Source organism: Pelophylax lessonae (assembly GCF_965119305.1).
Source record: "Pelophylax lessonae genome assembly, chromosome: 2".
In the NCBI taxonomy this organism is placed as follows: Eukaryota; Metazoa; Chordata; class Amphibia; order Anura; family Ranidae; genus Pelophylax; species Pelophylax lessonae.
This window is the reverse complement of record NC_138769.1, coordinates 640,434,440-640,454,291: the sequence shown is the minus strand read 5'-3', so window position 1 is coordinate 640,454,291 and position 19,852 is coordinate 640,434,440. Positions and strand designations below refer to the sequence as shown.

General features: G+C 49.2%; 1 protein-coding gene across 1 annotated transcript in view; it reads right to left on the bottom strand.

Moving 5' to 3' along the window:
- Nucleotides 1-19,852, bottom strand: part of BRCA2 (BRCA2 DNA repair associated) — a 285,207-nt gene that overhangs the window by 182,623 nt on the left and 82,732 nt on the right. The window contains exon 6 of the mRNA XM_082245286.1: nucleotides 8,387-8,492. Within this exon, the coding sequence (XP_082101412.1) occupies nucleotides 8,387-8,492 (106 nt within the window). The remainder of the gene's footprint in view (nucleotides 1-8,386; nucleotides 8,493-19,852) is intronic.

Genomic DNA, 19,852 nt, shown 5'->3' with positions numbered 1-19,852 from the left:
GCAGCAGAAGCCATATCACCATCTGAATCAGAGGAGAGAGGCAATCTGGGCCTCTTTTTAGCAGCATGTTCAGCCATCAGCATTTCCATATTTGACACCAAAGTCGCCACTACAGCGGCCAAATCAGGTCTCAGAGGGGCTACAGGAGAACTGGGGACCCCCACCAGAGCTGGGGGGAATTTGCTGTACTGAGAATCCATTGCTCAAAGTGACAAAACAACAGTGCAAGAAAGTTTGTACTGCTCCTTTAAGATTGCTGCGGAGTGCGCAGCCCACCGCTACAGCTACAGTGACAAAGACCCCCAAACAGGAGAAGAAAAAACTGAGCCAGAAGCGACAATACAGAAAGATATTGAGAGCGATAACCTGCAGAGCCCCGCAGAGTGTTGCCACCGATGTTCTGCTTCAGAGGAAAGGAAGTGCTGCCAGAGTAGGCTGAACTTATAGGCTGCATGACTCAGGGAAAATGGCTGCCCCATAGGATTGCATGGAAGGCTCCGCCAAAATGGCTGCCGGACATGCGGTCGGAACGATCGTTCTGCTACCGCAAAATGGTGGCGGATGGCGCCAAAACAGCATGAAGTATTGCCCATAGAGAAGCCAAACATGCCTGCCCATACCTAAAATGGCGGACCGCGCGGTTTTTCCCCGCAGCTGCCGCCACACACACAGTCTGTACCCCCAAAAAGCACCGAAGTGACACAGGGAAGGGGACCCCCAAAAACATACAGCACCGCAGCGCATGCACAAGCGATCCCCGCAGGGACTGCATCAGGAAGTCACACAGGCACAGACATGGGGGGACACACAGCAACCCAGGACTGCCACCCCAGACAGAGGCCCCACACAGAAGTACTTACCTGTACCAGATGGCATGGGGAGCCTCTCAGAACGGAAAGCCGCTGTCCTCATCTGACAGGGAGTGCCGTTAGCCAGGGACATGACACTGCAGCATCGCAGATATGTCCTGTGAGGTAGCCACCTCACGGCTGCATCCAGCTGCAAACAGGGATGGGTCGTTCATAGTGCCAGGACGAACCACGGCTGAACGCTCGATGGCGGGCTGGGGGTCCATCTGACCCTCTGCCCTAGAGAACCAGGGCGGTCAGTCCGAATCCCAGCACCGCATGATCCATCTTCTTCCGAAGAGTCGACTAAAAACTAAAAGCTGACAAAATAAACAGCTAGTAAAGTAAGAAAAAACTGTCATTTTCAAAAGAAAATCAAATAAAAAAAGATCAGATAGGCTGAGACAGTAGCCCCAGCACAGGGAAGCCTAACTACTCCTGACGCTAGGCAGAATGAAACTGAGTTGGGAGTGGTCACTGCAGGGGGGTATTGACCAGATGGGACAGCCCCCATGGGTGTGTATATGCAAATGCCTTTGTTCTTTTGACTAAGTCTTTATGCCTAGCTACTCCTGCGGAGCAGAAGTCAATACCTAACAGTGATGACTTAAGCCCCGTACACACGTACCGATGGTCGGCTTACAAATGTTCCTCTTTTCTCCCCGGGATGTCGGTGTCTGCTGAAAAGTGCAAAGACAGCACAAGGACAGCACAAGAATTTTGTCCGCCGACTGCAGAAGTGATGTCATGTAATGGTTAACTTTCCCTGTGTTTTCTATTTTCTGAGCATGCCCAGTCTTGCAAATCTGCGGTCTGTCGGCCGAATTGTGTACTGACAGGCGAACAATCGTCCGTTCTGGTGTCGGCATACAAATATTTTCATGTTTGCACGAAAGACTTTTGTCCGCGGATTGTGCGCAGACATCTGTCGGAGGCACCATACTAACACGCGTACAATCGGCAGATCCTTCGTCCACCGACGTTTGTATGCCGACGATCGGTACGTGTGTACGGGCCTTTAGAGGCGGCGGCGGCGGCGGCGACTGACGGAGGACGTAAGAGAAAATACGTTTTAATTGTAATGTAGCAGAGAAAAAAATTGCTCAAGGAATCTCTAGCAATTTGCAAATGAACCCTACAGTTCCACGGAACCTTGATGAAAAAGGCTGTTCTATATTAATGGGCATCACTGTTCTGGAATTTAAATGGCTACAGAAAAAAATATAAATAAATAAATAAATAAATAAATGGTAAAAGCATAAAAGCTGTGCTGCAGTGAGCTGCAATAAAATGAGGGGTGTACACATTTGTGTAAATCTGAAATATTTTTCTCTGAAGTCCATTGACAGACGCAGCCTCATCTTCATGAGCTGAATTGGTTATGCTCCTCCCTGCAGGAGTAGTCTAGACAGGAAAAATTTAAATGTACACGCCCATGGGGCTGTCCCCACAGGCATAACCCACACACACTCAGCTTAGCAAACCAGTTTAGTTGCAAGCAGTGAAGAAAAAAAAACATCCCCATATCAGAGGGGCGGGTGCTGCGTCTGTCAATGGACTTCAGAGAAAATGATTTTACATTAAGATCTTACAAAAATCGTATTTTCTCTATCGTCCATTGACAGATGCAGCCTCATCTTGATTAGGTGAATGGGACATCCCAAAGCAGTGTAGGCATGAGGGGTGGCAAGAACGCAACCAGAAAGTAACGTAAACTTCAAAGGCTAAACGTAGCCAACTGGGTAACAAGAAGCTCAACCAAACAACAGGAGCTCACCCAGGTAAAATATATAAATGTATTTATTTATACATTTATACATTATCTTTGGTGTTTTGTGTTTGGCAACGATTGCTTGCAGCTTTGTGCACATCATTTGTATTGTTTAGTCAGGGTTTGCGCTGATTATTTTCACTTTCTATTGTCACCCAGGTAAAAGACCCCTAAGAGAAGCAAAAATCATTCTGTTACAAAACAGCAGCCCGAAAAACCTTGCGGCCAAAATATGCATTTGAAGATGTCAACAAATCCACCTTGTAGAATTTTGTAAAAGTATGCACAGACGACCAAGTCGCTGCCTTACAAATTTGTACAACAGGGCCCAATGGCAAAAAGCCCAAGAGGCACTCAGTGCTCTAGTAGAATGCGCCTTCACAGGGAAAAGAGGAAGCTGACCCTTGAGTGAATAAGCCTGAACAATCGTCTGCCTGATCCATCTGGAAACGGTCGCAGCAGACGCAGCCAAACATCTGCGAGGACAGTGTCCGTACGGACAAAGATAGACTCCTAATTTCTAAAGGACTCAGTAACCATCAGATAAACCCTTATCGCCCGAACCACATCCAAAGAATGCAAGGCAAATTCGTTGGGATGCTTAGGCTTAGGACATAAGGAAAAGACGGATTTGGTCGGAGGAGCACTTTATCCCTGTGGACCACCAAATATGGCGAATGACAGGACAGAGCCGCCAACTCAGATACTCTGCGAGCAGAAGCGATAGCGACGAGGAAGGCAACCTTCTGCGACAAGAAAAGCAGAGAAATCTCCCTAATATTCTCAAAAGGAGGCTTTTGAAGAACAGACAAAACCAGATTGAGATCCCATGGAAGTAACAGAGATCTCCTCAGAGGAGCCAGATGACGCACCCCATGAATAAAAGTGCGAATCAAGCTATTAGTAGCCAACAGACGTTGGAAGTAAATGGCCAAGGCCAAAAAATGACCCTTGATAGTGCCCAACACCAAGTGCTGCTCAACCCCTTTTTGCAGAAAGGCCAAAACCCGAGCTATAGAAAACAAGCGAGGGTGCAGCGGCGATTCACACCATGAAAGGTACGATGCCCACGTGCGATGAAAGATCTTCCTAGAAGTCGACTTCCTGGCCTTCAAAAGGGTAGGAATCACTGAGTCAGAGAGGCCCCTATCCCTCAACACCTTGCTTTCAACAGCCAATCCGTTAAAGCCAGCAACCGTAAAGCAGGATGGAAGATCGGTCCTTGAGACAGCAGATCTTCCCATAAAGGAAGTCGCCATGGAGGACCCACGACCATTTTTAAACGGGTCTATGTACCAAGACCACCGAGGCCAATCTGGTGCCACCAGAAAGACCGTAATGCCTTCTACCGCCACCTGGCGAAGAAACCTCGGCAGGAAGACGAGGGGAGGGAAGACATAAATCAGGCAATAGTGGCTCCAAGGAGACACAAGAGCATCTGTGGCGTCGGCCAGAGGATCCCGAGACCTGCCCACAAACTGCTGAACTTTTCTGTTGAGGCGAGACGCAAACAGATCCACCTCCACAGTCCCCCACCGTGCACACAGGAGGTGAAACACCTCTGGATGAAGGGACCATTCCCCTTGATCCAATACCTGACGACTCAGGTAATCCGCTTGCCAATTCTCCACACCCGGAATGTGGACTGCGGAAAGAGCCGGAACATTGGCTTCCGCCCAAACCAGAATCTTAGCCACCTCCTTGGCCGCCAGGACACTCTTGGTGCCCCCTTGAACATTGTCTGGCTGTATACAAACCAGAGAGCCATGTAGCTGACTTGTACAGTGGAGCAGGCAGAGCTTGATCGCCCTCAGCTCCGGAATATTGATCGGCAAGGAGGACTTTTCGCCAAACAAACAAACTCCCAGAAATGGGAGATCCGTCAGGGCTTTCTTGGAAGCTTGGTCAGCCGACCAGCTCTTCAGCCAAACCAACCCACATCCGAAACTCTGGCCACCAGGGGAGCCGCATCCAGGGATGCATCACACAGGAAAACCAGGGCCTGGGCCATCTGGTCCAAAAGTTTCATCAGTTCTGGGGGAACCACGTCAGTGTCCAAGTTCCCTTTCAGAACCCTAATATCTTCCGTAACTGTCTGATACTAAAACAGACACAAAGACCGGTTTCAGAATGGAACCCGCCAACACGTGAAGATGGCGGGAAAGGGATTCCACCCGCCTGTCAATCGGATCTGTGAAAACCGGGGAATCTTCCACAGGCACAATAGTAGATTTGTTCAACCTTCAAACAAGGTGATCCACCTTTGGTGGCACCGTCCAACGGTTGGAGACCCTTTCAGCAAAAGGATACCAGTGTTTAAAGCGTTTTGGCACCACTAGCATGTGCTTAACGCGCCGCCATTGGTCATTCACAATATCATGAAAAGTCTCAGAACAGGGAAAAACCTGGCCAGACTTTTGGATCTTGCGGGAGCCAAAGGCCACCCGCGTCCCTGCCACAGAGCTCATCAGTCATTTTTAAAAAGTTTCCCTCACTGAAACAATCAGGGCTTCCGCTAAAGCGCGTTCCCGCACTGCAGCTGAAGAAGACAGGTCCTCTTCACCATCTGACAGCGAGGACAGTGACCCTTCAGGTAGGGGGGCGTCCGTGACGAGCACATCCGCCTCTGAATCAGAAGACTCCACCATTGGTGGGAGAAGGCTGCGGCCGTTTCCGGCTAGTAACCTTTTTCATGACAAAATCAACTTTTGATGCCAGGCTTTCTAGAGCTGCCAAAATCACGGCCAGCGACAGCGATCCGGACTGTCCGGGAGTCGCACAGAATGGGTCTGAGGGTGAAATCACAGCCTGGGACTCCATGATTAAAGTACAAAAAAAGTACTGTCACTTTAAGAAGCGCCAATCGCGGTTCCCACCGTCGATCGTTGCGGTCTGCAGAGTCCCCCTTTAATATACACTAACAGCAGAGTGTGTAGGGATATACCCGCAAAGACCCCAGTACTGTACCAGCTCCAGAGAGAACCCTCTTGAATGGCCTTTGCAGTATGAAGAAGAGACACAGGAAGTAATCTCGGCCTGCAGCAGGAAGAAGCGTCACAGGAAGTGACCTCGGCCTGGATGTAAAAGGTCACGCTGCCAGTGCAGTATAAAACTACACAAAAAGTGTTGCCAATAAAATTTAAAATAGGAAGCTCAGGGAAAATGGCTGCCCCATACAAGTCAATGGGGAAAATTTGCACATTTCCCACACTTAAGGTGGCGGCGCCCATGGCGAGCCATGCGGCTAGGGACCCCCATACACAAGACTCAGCAAGAGACAAGGTACTATTGCTACCGCCTCAGGACGCCAGGCGCCCCAGTTACATAGCTCTCCGTGGGGACGGGAGAGGGAGACAGGGCACAAGAGTCGGGTACCTATTATCCCCAGAAGAGGGCCCACATCCCCCCAAGGCCACCGAGCAAGGAGGGTCACGAGCAAGGAGGGTCACATTTACCATGGACCGGATGGGCTCCGCTCCGGGCAGACCTCCTCCCATCCGAAGTGGGGGTGCTGCCAGACGAGGGGTACGCTGCGACCCAGGGCGTTCCAGGTAGTTGCGTCCCAGCTAGGCATTCCGCTTGCTGGTTCCTCCCTATCCGGAAAGGGGCACAGTCGTAGCGAGGCCTAGTGCGGGACTATAACCTGCTCACGCTCATAGGCCGGGCTAGGGGGACCAGGGACCATAAGGATCTAGATTATCCAGTGTAAAGCCCCAGCCGGCATTGCGTGTATAACACCAGGAGAATCTGCCTGAACACTAGCTAGCAAAGTAAGTAAAATGAAATAAAATAAATTATTCTGAAAATAATAAAAAAAAAACAGACCAGAGTCCCAGCAGGAAACCTAGGTCCTACTCCTTCTCTAGGCAGAAACAAACTGGTTTTCTGAGTGTGTGTGGGTTATGCCTGTGGGGACAACCCCGTGGGCATGTACATTTCAATTCTTCCTGTCTAGACTACTCCTGCATGGAGGAGCATAACCCATTCAGCTAATGAAGATGAGGCTGCGTCTGTCAATGGATGATGGAGAAATTACACTTTGCTACAATGTAAAGTGGTGAGTGTACAACTTGTATAACAGTGTCAAATTGCTGTCCCCTCGAAATAACTCAACACACAGCCATTAATTTCTAAACGCTGGCAAGAAAAGTGAGTACACCCCTAAATAAAAGAGTCCAAACTGGGCTCAATTAGCCATTTTCCCTCCCCGGCGTCATTTGACTCGTTACGTTTTATAAGGTCTCAGGTGTGAATGGGGAGCAGGTGTGTTAAATTTGGTGTTATCGCTCTCACTCTCTCATACTGGTCACTGGAAGTTCAACATGGCACCTCATGGCAAATTACTCTCTGAGTATCTGAAAAAAAGAATTGTTGCTCTACAAATAGATGGCCTAGGCTATAAGAAGATTGCCAAGACCCTGAAACTGAGCTGCAGCATGGGGGCCAAGACCATACAGCGATTTAAGAGGACAGGTTCCACTCAGAACAGGCCTCGCCATGGTCGACCAAAGAAGTTGAGTGCACGTGCGTCATATCCAGAAGTTGTCTTTGAGAAATAGACGTACAAGTGCTGCCAGCACTGCTGCAGAGGTTGAAAGGGTGGGGGGTCAGCCTGTCAGTGCTCAGACCATACGCCGCACACTGCATCAAATTGGTCTGCATTGCTGTCCTCCCAGAAGGAAGCCTCTTCTAAAGATGATGCACAAGAAAGCCGGCAAACTGTTTGCTGAAGACAAGCAGATTAAGGACATGGATTACCAATCGAAGACCGAGATAAACTTATTTGATTCAGATGGTGTCACGTGTGCATGGTGGCAACCAGGTGAGGAGAACAAAGACAAGTGTCCTGCCTACAGTCAAGCATGGTGGTGGGTGTGTCATGGTCTGGGATTGCATGAGTGCTGCTGGCACTGGGGAGCTACAGTTCATTAAGGGAACCATGAATGCCAACATGTACTGTGACATACTGAAGCAGAGTATGATCCCCCTCCCCTCGGAGACTGGGCAGCAGGGCAGTATTCCAACATGATAACGACCCCAAACACACCTCCAAGAGGATTACTGCCCTGCTAAAGAAGCTGAGGGTAAAGGTGATGGACTGGCCAAGCATGTCTCCAGACCTAAACTCTATTAAGCATCTGTGGAGCATCCTCAAACGGCAGGTGGAGGAGCACAAGGTCTCTAACATCCACCCATTCCGTGATGTTGTCATGGAGGAACGGAAAAGGACTCCAGTGGCAACCCTTGAAGCTCCGGTGAACTCCATGCCCAAGAGGGTTAAGGCAGTGCTGAAAACGAATGGTGGCCACAAAAAATATTGACATTTTGGGCCCAACTTGGACATGTTCACTTAGAGGTGTACTCACTTTTGTTGCTAGAAGGTTTAGTCATAAATGGCTGTCTGGTGAGTTATTTTGAGGGGACAGCAAATTTACACTGTTATACAAGCTGTACACGCACTACTTTACTTTGCAGCAAAGTATCATTTCGTCAGTGTTGTCACATGAAAATATAATAAAATATTTACAAAAATGTGAGGGGTGTACTCACTTTTGTGAGATGATGTATATTAAAAAAAAAAAAAATGGGAGTTGTGTAATGTGCACCACACAACCATGTACAGCTGTGGTTTAGTGTGCAGCAGCTGTTTGTTATTGTGTGAATGGACCTTAAAGCTTTTCCAGAGTTTTGCATCTTACGTAAGCATTAAGTGGACGATACAAAATTCAGTAAAAATATTTTTATACACAACTCAATAAAGACTTACCAATTATCACTGTTGGAGAGGGTGGTGTTGCTAAAGAGCTTGACCAGGACATCTCAGGGTCTGCTTCTGCACCAAGACTTTCTGATATACATCTTGAGGTTGTGTTCTAAAAGTTAAATAAACATATTTTCCCTACTTATATTCCAGCAGATTATAAAAAAATCTAATATATACACACACACAAACACACACACACATATATATATATACACACATATACACATACACACAATCCTGCCTGGTCAGCCTTTTTGGGAATTTTTGTAGGCCCCAAAAATTATCCACAAGGACAATACATACAGTATCAATAAAACCTTGTCAAGTGTTTTCGATATAAAAATCAATGCGTATGGCTAAGCCGATTGCAACAAAAAATGCTAAATGAGTCCAGTATCTTTCCAGATATAATGGAACTTGGCTAGGAGGGTATGGAGTAGCTGATCATTCCACAATGACTTGAGATCAAGAAGATGCATTAGATTATAACAATGCGTTAACCTGTATACCATTACTGAATAACAGAAAATATTCACTATTTACTGTTTTAGTGGGAATTACCAAAAAAGTTTTTCTTAATGTTTTTTAATAATCTGTTTATTGAGATTTTTCAAACTTACTCAGCAGTAGGAGAACAAGTAAGGTCTTAAAAGAAAAACAGAGGTACATATAATATTACAAATATGTGCACAATGCGGTATGAAAATATAGATAGCTGGTTTGGATAGCAAGCCTGAGCAGTAGAAACATTTTAACTCAAGTAACTCAAGTTAAGTAACGTCTGTGACAGTAACCACATTCAATTAAGCATAGATAAACTGTAAAGTATGGGGAGGGAAGGAAAAGAGGGAATGGGGCAAGCCTGGGGGGTATAAAAGGGATGAGAATAGAGGAGGAGGTAGAAAGAAAGAAAAAGGAAATAAAAAAAATAGGGAGGAGGAGGTGATAAAGAAAAATAAATATCTAACCGCTGAATTTGGTTGTTGGCCTCCATTCATCATATAGATACAAGAAAGTGGTCAAAATCAGAGAACAGAAGTGGGTAATCCAAGGATTCCAGACTGTATGACTTTGGTCTTGTTTTAATGTAGTTAATTTGTCATAGAACATGCAATGATACATGCAGGGTTTCAGTTCATCAAAAGGAGATGGTGGAAAAACGGAATTTTTGTAAAATCTTACCTGTAAAATTCCTTTCTCTGAGTCCTCCGACAGTCGCCGCCTCTTCATATTCGTCACATATGGGTATTAGACTTTGCTCCGAAGGAGTAGCTAGGCAACAGAATATGTTAACATTAAAGCTTTTAACATATCCCACCCTCAAGGGGTGGTCCCCTCAGTCAATACCCTCCTACTTCCTGCAACCATATCTCAGTTTTAGTGGAATAGCAGTAGAGTATACAACCAAACCCCAAAAGAGGGGCGGTGGCGGCGACTGTCGGAGGACTCAGAGAAAGGAATTTTACAGGTAAGATTTTACAAAAATTCCGTTTTCTCTTACGTCCTCCGACAGTCGCCGCCTCTTCATATTCGTCACATATGGGGACGTCCCAAAGCAGTGCAAACATGAGGGGTGGGAAACGCATCCGCGCCGAAAGGCAACGCAGTCTCCGCATCAAAGAAAGGAACCTTACCAAAGGAAGGAACCCAGCTGGGCAACAGGAAAAAACAGGTGCTCAACAGGAGCAACAACCCAGGAAAAGACATAACCAGGGGATAAAAAACTTATCCCAACAGCCAGTGGTCCCTACAAGGGACCCTAGGGAATCGCTGCACTAAGAACCTTGCGGCCAAAGGAAGCATCCGCCGATGCCTGAACATCTACTTTGTAGAATATTGTGAAAGTGTGCACGGTCGACCAAGTCGCCGCCTTACACACCTGGGCTACAGAAGCCCCATGACGACAGGCCCAAGACGTACTCAGAGATCTAGTAGAGTGCGCCTTCACAGGCACAGAGGGAACCTTCCCCTGCAAAGCATAGGCCTGTTCAATGGTCTGCCTGATCCATTTGGCGATGGTAGAGGCCGACGCCGCCATGCCCTTCCGAGGACCCTCTGGAAGAACAAACAAGGAATCCGTCTTTCGAAAAGACTCAGTCGATTTAAGGTAAACCCTTATCGCCCGAACAACATCCAAAGAATGTAATCTCACCTCCTTTGGATGTGTAGGCTTCGCGCACAGCGAAGGCAAGACAATATCCTCATTAAGATGGAATTCCGAAACTCGTTTCGGAAGAAAAGAAGGATTAGTTCGCAAGACCACCTTATCCAAATGAACAACCAGATACGGAGACTTGCAGGACAAAGCTGCCAGCTCCGACACTCTGCGAGCCGAAGTGATCGCAACCAAAAAGGTGACCTTTTTGGACAACATAGACAACGAGATCTCCCTGATCTGTTCAAAAGGAGCACGTTGCAACACAGATAGAACGAGATTCAAGTCCCAAGGGGGCAGAGGATCCCTCCTAGGGGGAACCAGATGCCGCACACCCTGAACAAAAGTGCCAACCAAGGAGTTGGAGGCCACGGGACGTTGAAACAGAACGGCCAGCGCAGACACCTGACCCTTTATCGTAGCCAGCGCCAAACGCTGATCGACACCCGTTTGAAGGAAGGACAGCACTCGGGAAACCGAGTACGTGCGGGGAGAAAATCCCCTGGACTCACACCAAGCAAAATAGGCCTTCCAAGTACGGTAATAAACCTTCCCCGAGGAAGACTTCCTCGCGTTGATCAAGGTATGAACGACCTCTGGGGAGAGACCCTTCTCCCTCAGGACCTCGGTCTCAACAGCCAGGCCGTCAAAGCCAGCGACTGTAAAGCAGGATGGTATATTGGACCTTGAGACAGGAGATCGTCTCGAAGAGGCAGACGCCACGGGGCGTCGACCGCCAGATTCACGAGGTCTGCGTACCAGGACCGGCGAGGCCAGTCCGGTGCCACAAGAATCACCGTGCTGCGTTCCGAGTGTAACCTGCGAAGGAACCTGGACAGCAACTGAATCGGCGGAAACGCGTACATCAGCCTGTACTGATGCCACGGGGCCACTAACGCGTCCGACGCGTCTGCCCGAGGGTCGCGCGTCCTTGCCACGAACCTTCTCACCTTGTTGTTGAGACGAGACGCGAACAGGTCCACATCTGGAAGACCCCACTTCGCGCACAACATCTGGAAGACAGCCGGGTGGAGACCATTCCCCCTGATCCAGGGTCTGGCGACTCAGATAGTCCGCCTGCCAGTTCTCCACCCCCGGAATGTGAACCGCCGTTATCGCCGGGACAGTCTCGGCCCAAGTCAGAATGTCGGCCACTTATCGAGCAGCTCGGGCACTCCTGGTGCCCCCTCGGTGGTTGATGTAGGCCACCGCCGTGGCATTGTCCGTCTGCACCCGAACCGGGCAGCCCCGCAGCCGGTCCGTCCAGCGATGAAGACAGAGATTTATCGCACGCAATTCCAGAATGTTGATCGGAAGGGAGGACTCCCCCTCCGACCAAGTCCCCTGGGCGGACAGAACGCCCAGAACACCACCCCAGCCCGACAGGCTGGCATCCGTGGTGATTACCGTCCACGAGATAGGACGAAACGACTTGCCCCCGGACACCATCGGGGACTGGAGCCACCACAGAAGGTCTCTTCTGGTGCGATGACTCAACGAGATTTGAAGATCCAGAGATTGAGGTCGCCCGTCCCACATGGACAGGATCTCCGCTTGGAGACCCCGCGTGTGAAACTGGGCGAAGGGAATCGCCTCGAAGGCCGAGACCATCAATCCCAGACATCTCATGCACGTCCGCAGAGACGAGTGCGGAACGTCCCTGAGGGACCTGACTTCCTCCTGAAGAGTTCTGAGTTTGTCTTCCGGCAGGAAGACCTTCGCCTGTACCGAGTCCAGAATCATTCCCAGGTAGGGAAGACGAACCGACGGACTCAGCGTCGACTTTGGAAAATTTATCGTCCAACCAAACTCCTGCAGAGTTTGCATCGTGACAGACAGGTCCTCCTCCAGACCCTGGCTGGTCGCAGACCGAACCAGAATGTCGTCCAGATACCCCAGGACAGAAATGCCCTGGGCCCTCAACAATGCCAGAACCGGTGCAAGCACCTTGGTGAAGACCCGCGGAGCCGAGGCGAGACCAAAAGGCAACGCCACGAACTGGTAGTGATCCTCCGCAATGGCAAATCGAAGGTACCTCTGGTGACCCTCGAAAATGGGGATGTGAAGATACGCATCCTTCAAATCGATGGAGGCCATGAATTCCCCCGGAACCAGGGCAGCCACCACCGACCGCAGGGATTCCATGCGGAACTTGCGAACCCGCACAGAGCGGTTCAGAGCCTTCAAGTCCAGAATTGGACGAACCTTGCCCTCCTTTCTGGGCACGGTGAACAGATTGGAATAAAACCCCCGAAATCTGTCCCGATGAGGCACCGGAACTACCACTCCCTGAGCCCTCAGGTCCCGCACCGCCAGATGTAGGTCCCGCAAACGCTCTGGAGACAGTTGAAGATTTGAGGGAAAAAATCTGCCCTCCGGCCGAGAGAGAAACTCGAACGATCTCCTGAACCCATCTGTCCCGCACACGGGCCAACCAGGGCTGAAGAAAACCGAGCAAGCGTCCCCCCACCCCAAAACTGGGTGAGGGCGCCCCTTCAGGCCGCACTGTTATGGGCTGCGGATCCGGATTGACCGGACTTCTGTTTCCCAGACCAGGGCTTCTTCTGAGAGCCTTGACCTTTGAACGGTTTGCCCTTGTAGTGCGACCGAAAGGCACGAAAGGACCCCTGAGGGGGCCGAAAATTAGCATGCTTCTTCCCAGAAGCCCCCTTAGCCTTGGGGAAATGGGGCAAGAGAGTGCTCTTACCTCCGGTGATCCCCTTAATCAACACATCCAAGGACTCCCCAAAAAGGCGAGACCCATCATAAGGCAGATTGGCTAAGGTCTTACGTGAAGACTGGTCCACCGACCAACATTTCAACCAAACCAGGCGGCGAGACAACACCACCACGCTGTGCACACGTGCAGCCAACGGAACCAGGTCCAGGTCCGCATCACACAGATACATGACACCCTGGTGGATTTGATCCACCATATCCAGGGTCGCCGGCGAGGCCGAATCGGCCACTAGGACGCGCCTAAGCATCTGCGTCCAACTTGCGATCGCCTGGGCCGCCATGAGAGAAGCAAACAGAGCCTTAAGCATAGAACCCGTAACAGAATAAGTATGACGGGCAAGAGACTCCAATCTCCTATCCGTGGCATCACGGAACACAGGGGAATCCTCTGCAGGAATCGCAGTGGATTTGTTTAAAACCGCAATTGCGTGATCCACTGGGGGAGGCACACACCACCTTTCATCAGTGGAAGGCGAGAAAGGATAGCGCAGCTTGAACCTACTTGGTACAGCAAAAGGTTTGCGCAGATTGCGCCATTGTTCCTTAACAGCGCGCTGAAAATCATCATTGCAGGGAAAAACCTGCGGCGTCCTGCGTTTTCTCTGCGTCCCATAAGCCGCCAAGGCAGCGGGGGGACACACTTCATCCTGCAAACGCAGCGTTTGCTTTATGGAAGCAATCAATTCATCCATGATTGCAAGCTCTTCAGGCGAGCCAGGGGGAGAATTATCAACCCCTTCAACTTCAGCCTCCACCTCGGACCCCACTAGATCCAGGGAGGAGCGGGACCCCGATAAGGAGGCCCCCGCCATAACAGCCCCATCACCTTCACCCTCAGAATCAGAGGGAAGAGCAACTCTGGGTCTTTTAGTAGATTGAGCAGCCACCAGCATCTGCACCTGAGCAGCAAGGCCAGCCACAATAGTGGCTAAATCCCCCCCTGGGGGGGAAACAGCGGTCCCCTGGCTTTCCACCAAGGCGGTAGGAAATTTGCCCTCCTGAGAATCCATTGCCCCTATAACAAATGCCGGATAATAAAGGGTTAACTGCCCCCTTAATCAAGCGCTGCGAGCGCAGCCCACCGCACCACACACAAGCACAATGAGACCCCCACAGGGCAATGGATAGCAAGAACAGAAGGATAAAACCTGAGGAGACCCTCGCCGCTGCTGCTGCCTCGATCGGTGTTCCTGGAGAAGAGGAAGTGATGCTGCCAGGGCGCTCTATGAAAGCCTATGGGAGGCTACAAGAAATGGCCGCCATGCATGTAGAACATGCGGCCGGAGCGAGTGTAGGCAAAATGGTGCCGTTTGGCGCTGAAACCACCGCTCCACAGTACAGTAATGCACACATGTCATCCATGTCATCCATGTCATCCATGTATAAAAACACATGTCAGATCGCCGCAGCGATCGCTGTATAATGCCCAAACATGCCACAAAACATGCCCCACAGCACACAGCTTCTCACACTGACAAGGCTGACACACACTGACAAGGCTGACACACACAGTGTCACACAGCTCCCCCCCCCCCTTGCAGCCCACAGCATGCAGCCGAGAGAGGCTCTGAGGAAGAGGCACGGCCTCGAAACGCGTCAGCCCTCTGCTTCCAGTAAAGACGTTGGACCTCTGCTATGAGGCGGCTTTATGGGATTGATGTGTCTGTACTTCACAAATGTTTGTGAGTAGCTGATTTTAACTTTTATCTAATAAACTCGCTGAGGATAATGCGCTAGGCTGGTGCGCCCTTTCTTTGTTTTTGTATTACAGTAGGAGGGTATTGACTGAGGGGACCACCCCTTGAGGGTGGGATATGTTAAAAGCTTTAATGTTAACATATTCTGTTGCCTAGCTACTCCTTCGGAGCAAAGTCTAATACCCATATGTGACGAATATGAAGAGGCGGCGACTGTCGGAGGACGTAAGAGAAATTTGATTTTTGTCTTTCCGTAAAATCCTTTTCTCTGATGTTCATTGACAGACACAGCTCCAGAATCTTCATGACTATTGGGTTATGCTGCCCCCTACAGGAGTAGGACATTAGTCAGAAAAGAAAAAACGTTACCACGCCTATGGGGCAGTCCCAGGGGATATACTCCCCCTCCCTGCTATAGGCACTCAGTTTTGTTGCAAGCAGTGTCAGAAGAAATATAACCCAACTCAATAGAGGGGTGGGTGCTGTGTTTGTCAATGAACATCAGAGAAAAGGATTTTACGGTGAGACAAAAATCCAATTTTCTTTTTCGTTCATTGACGGACACAGCCCCAAAATCTTGACCCAGACTGGAATGTCCCAAAGCAGTATCAAACATGAGTGGTGGGAAAAAACACAGCAGAATAAAATCCCAAAGGCTAAACCTAGCCAACCAGGTAACATGGAGCTCAACCAGGAACAACTGGAGCTCACCTGAAAAACATACACCCTCAAAGAGGACTAGTGCTTTCAAACAGCAGCCTGCAAAACCTTGCGGCCAAAAGCAGCATGCGCAGAAGCCAGCACACCTACTTTGCAAAATTTTGTGAAACTGTGCACAGACGACCAAGTGGCTGCCTTGCAAACCTGCATCACTGACGCCTGATGGTGGAAGGCCCAGGAGGCACTAAGCGCCCACGTAGAATACGCCTTAACAGGGAAAGGAGGAACCTGACCCTTGATTGAATAGGCCTACACCACCATCTGTCTGATCCATCTGGAAATGGTCAGGGCAGACGCGGTCAACCCCTTGCGAGGTCCATCTATAAGTACAAAGAGTGAGTCTGATTTTCTAAATGACTTGGTTGCCGCCAGGTACACCCTGATCACCCGAACCACATCCACAGAATGCAAGACTATCTCTTTAAGATGCTTAGGACACAGGGAAGGCAACACAGTGTCTTCATTCAGATGGAAACCAGAGACAACCTTAGGAAGGAACGACTGACAGGACGAAGCACCACTTTATCTCTGTGAACCATCAAGTAAGGTGAATGACAAGACAACGCAGCCAGCTCCGACACCCTGCGTGCAGAAGGAATAGTCACCAAGAAGGCAACCTTCTGGAACATTGTACAGTAAGCAGAGGTATCTTGCAAATATTTCTGAAAGGCGGTTTCTGAAGAACCGACAGTACCAAGTTGAGATCCCACGGGGGGTAACGGAGACCGCACTAGGGGAGCCAAATGGCAATCCCCCTGAACAAAGGTGCAAACCAAAGAATGCATAGCCAAAAGGACGTTGAAAGTAAAATCGCCAAGGCTGAAAACCTGGCCCTTGATGGTACTCAACGACAGGCGCTGTTCCACACCTCTTTGGAGGAGCGCCATAATAATTTGAGCCACCAAAATGGAATGGGGGGGAACCCCCAGAGACTCACACCACGCAATGTACGACTTCCAGATGCAATGGTAAATCTTTCTAGAGGTAGATTTTCTAGCTTTTAACAGCATGGGGATCACCGAGTCAGACAACCCCCTATCCTTCAGCACCTGGCTTTCAACAGCCAAGCTGTTCAAGTCAGAGACTGTTAAGCAGGATGGAAGATCAGCCCTTGAGCCAATAGGTCTTCTCTGAGAGGTAGTCTCCAAGGGACATCAGGGACCAGCCGTACTAGATCAATGTAACAAGACCGACAGGCCAGCCTGGGGCCACTAAGATGACCAGAATGCCTTTTGCCCTTCACAGAAGTCTCAGGAGAAGTTTTAGCGGGGGGAAAGGCATATATCAGAAGATACTGGCCCCAAGGAGCCACCAGTGCGTCTGGGGCATCAGCCAGAGGATCCCCAGACCTCGCCACAAACCTGTGCACCTTCCTGTTGAGATAAGAGTCCAACAGGTCCACCTCGAGAGTTCCCCACTGGAGACACAGCTGATGAAACACCGCCAGATGAAGTGACCATTCCTCCTGGTCCAATGCCTGTCGACTGAGGTAATCCACCTGCCAATTTTCCACCCCTGGAATATGCACAGCAGAGAGCTGAACGAAACCTTCAGCCCACCTTAGAATGCCGGCTACTTCTTGACCTTCTAGGACACTTTTTGTGTCCCGTTAGTGATTGACATTTGCTACGGCCATGACATAGTCCGACTGAACCTGTACCGGGCACCCCTGAAAACGAACCGTTGAATGGGCCAGACAAAGTCTGATCGCAGAAGTTTCAGAATATTGATGGGTAGCCTGTACTCCTCCAGAGACCAAACTCCCTTAGCTCAATCCTTGCCCAAGACACCTCCCCACCTGGACAGGCTGGCATCCGTGCTGACCACCGTCCAGTACCAGGGAAGGAAGGATTTTCTCTGTCGAAGCGCCGGAGACCAAAGCCACCAAAACAGGGACACTCTCATACCCCGGCTTAACAGATTCAGATTTTCTAGAGACTGTGGATTCTTGTCCCACTTGGCAAGAATCTCTCTCTGCCGGAGGTCTCGTGTGGAATTGTGCAAATGGAACCGCCTCGAAGGTAAGCACCATCAGGCCCAGTACCCCCATGCAAGTCCTGAGAGAAGACCAATTGCTGGACAACAGAAGTCGAACTGCATCCTGCAGCTTCTGGAGCTTGTCGAGCGGAAGAAACACCCTGGCTAAGGCCGGGGTCAGACCCAGAGTCCAACTTGGTGGACGGAACCAGAGCAGACTTCTGGAAATTCAATGTCCAACCGAACTCCTGCAGAGTCCACACATTGATTTCCAGGATGTCCTTTAGAGCAGTCGGAGACTCTGCTCACAGAAGATGATCGTCCGGGTACCCCAGTACAGCAATCCCCCGCTGTCGCAACAATGCTAACATCGGGGCCAACACTTTTGTGAATACCCGAGGAATTGAGGCGAGACCACGGCAAAGCGGAGGAATCGCTGATGCCCGATATATATCGGGATATGGAGATAAGCATCCTTGATGTCGATAGAGGACAGACAATCCCCTTGATGAAGGGATGCCACTACCGTACGAATGGACTCCTTCCAGAACCTCTGTACCTGCACAAAGCGGTTCAGGGCTTTGAGGTCCAGGATAGGACGAACTTTGCCTTCCTTCCTGAGAACTGTAAACAGGTTTGAATAAAAACCCTGAAAACTTTCCAAGTTTGGAACCTGTACAATCACCCCTTGCAGCAGCAAATCTTGTACCACCCCCAAAGAGACCACGCAAGTGGTCTGGAGCAAACACAGGTTGGAAGAAAAAAAACCTCTCTAGAGGAGAAGAACGAAATTCGATCTTGTAGCTGGACTGAATCAGCTCGTGGAGCCACCCGTCTTGAATCAGGGAGGTCCATGGGTCCAGAAAGAAGCTTAAACTTCCCCCCACCCCAAATACGGGTGAGGGCGCCCCTTCAGACAGAAGAGGGCTTGTCTGCAGGTCTGGAAGGACCTGCTCTTGGCTTACTGTGACGAGACTCCTTGCCCCTGGAAGCCTGTGGGAGGAGAGTACTCTTCCCTCCCATAAGTCCCTTAATGAAAAAAAGGAAATCAAATTGTAATAAAGGAAAAAAATACAGATCATTGGAGGCTGGTGCAATGCCCCATTACACTGATGGCTATGGAAAAGAATGCTTCTTACATTCTTGATCAGTAAGAAGAATGACACTTATATTAAATGGTCAATGGGAAGAAAGACTTGTTTACAGATCCCTAAAAAATACGTTTTAATTGTAATGTAGCAGAGGAAAAAATTGCTCAAGGAATCTGTAGCAATTTGCAAATGAGTTCCTCGGAACCATGATGAAAAATGCTGTTCTATAATCATGGGCATCACTGTTGTGGAATTTAAATGGCTACAGAAAAAAAATAATTATATACAGCGTTATTTTGAATACTGGATAAAGCTGTTTGATATGCAAGTCTGTGATATTATTACACATTAAAAGTTTTAAATACTGCACCATGATGGCCCCATCATTTTAATGAGCCTTAACCTCCCTGGCGGTAGGATTCTTTTGGATTTTAGGTGCTGAAAGCGGTACCATTATTTTGCATGTAATTCTTGTGAATGAGCAGCCCAAACCAACTGTATACATTTATTATATCATTCACAAGAATTACATATATTATATATATATATATATATATATATATATATATATATATATATATATATATATATATATATATATATATATACACACATATACACACACACACACACACACACACATACATACACACATAAAAAGTACAGTAAAACTGCAGGAAAGGGCACTGGGGGGCAATGTAATGTGAATTTATTTTATTTTGAATGGTATCAGTGTGTTTGGTGTGTTTTTACATTTGAATTTGCCGCCGGTTCCACCCCCCTGCGAACGTCACGTCGCCGGAGACGGAACCCGGGGCTCGCAGACGATCGGGAGGAAGCTCCGCCGCCGCATACCGCCCGCATACTTCGCTGGATCCCGGAGAAGAGGTAAATAAAACCTCTACCAGGATCCAGCGATCTTCCTGGATCGGGGTTACCGCTTTTGGCTCTAAAATCTAACCCCGAGTCACGCTCGGGAATACCGCTAGGAAGGTTAAGGAGGAGTTACACACTTAAGGAGATCGCACTACTAAGAAGGCACTAAACAGATCCACACAGAAAGCGCGAGATTGGGAAGGAACATAGGATC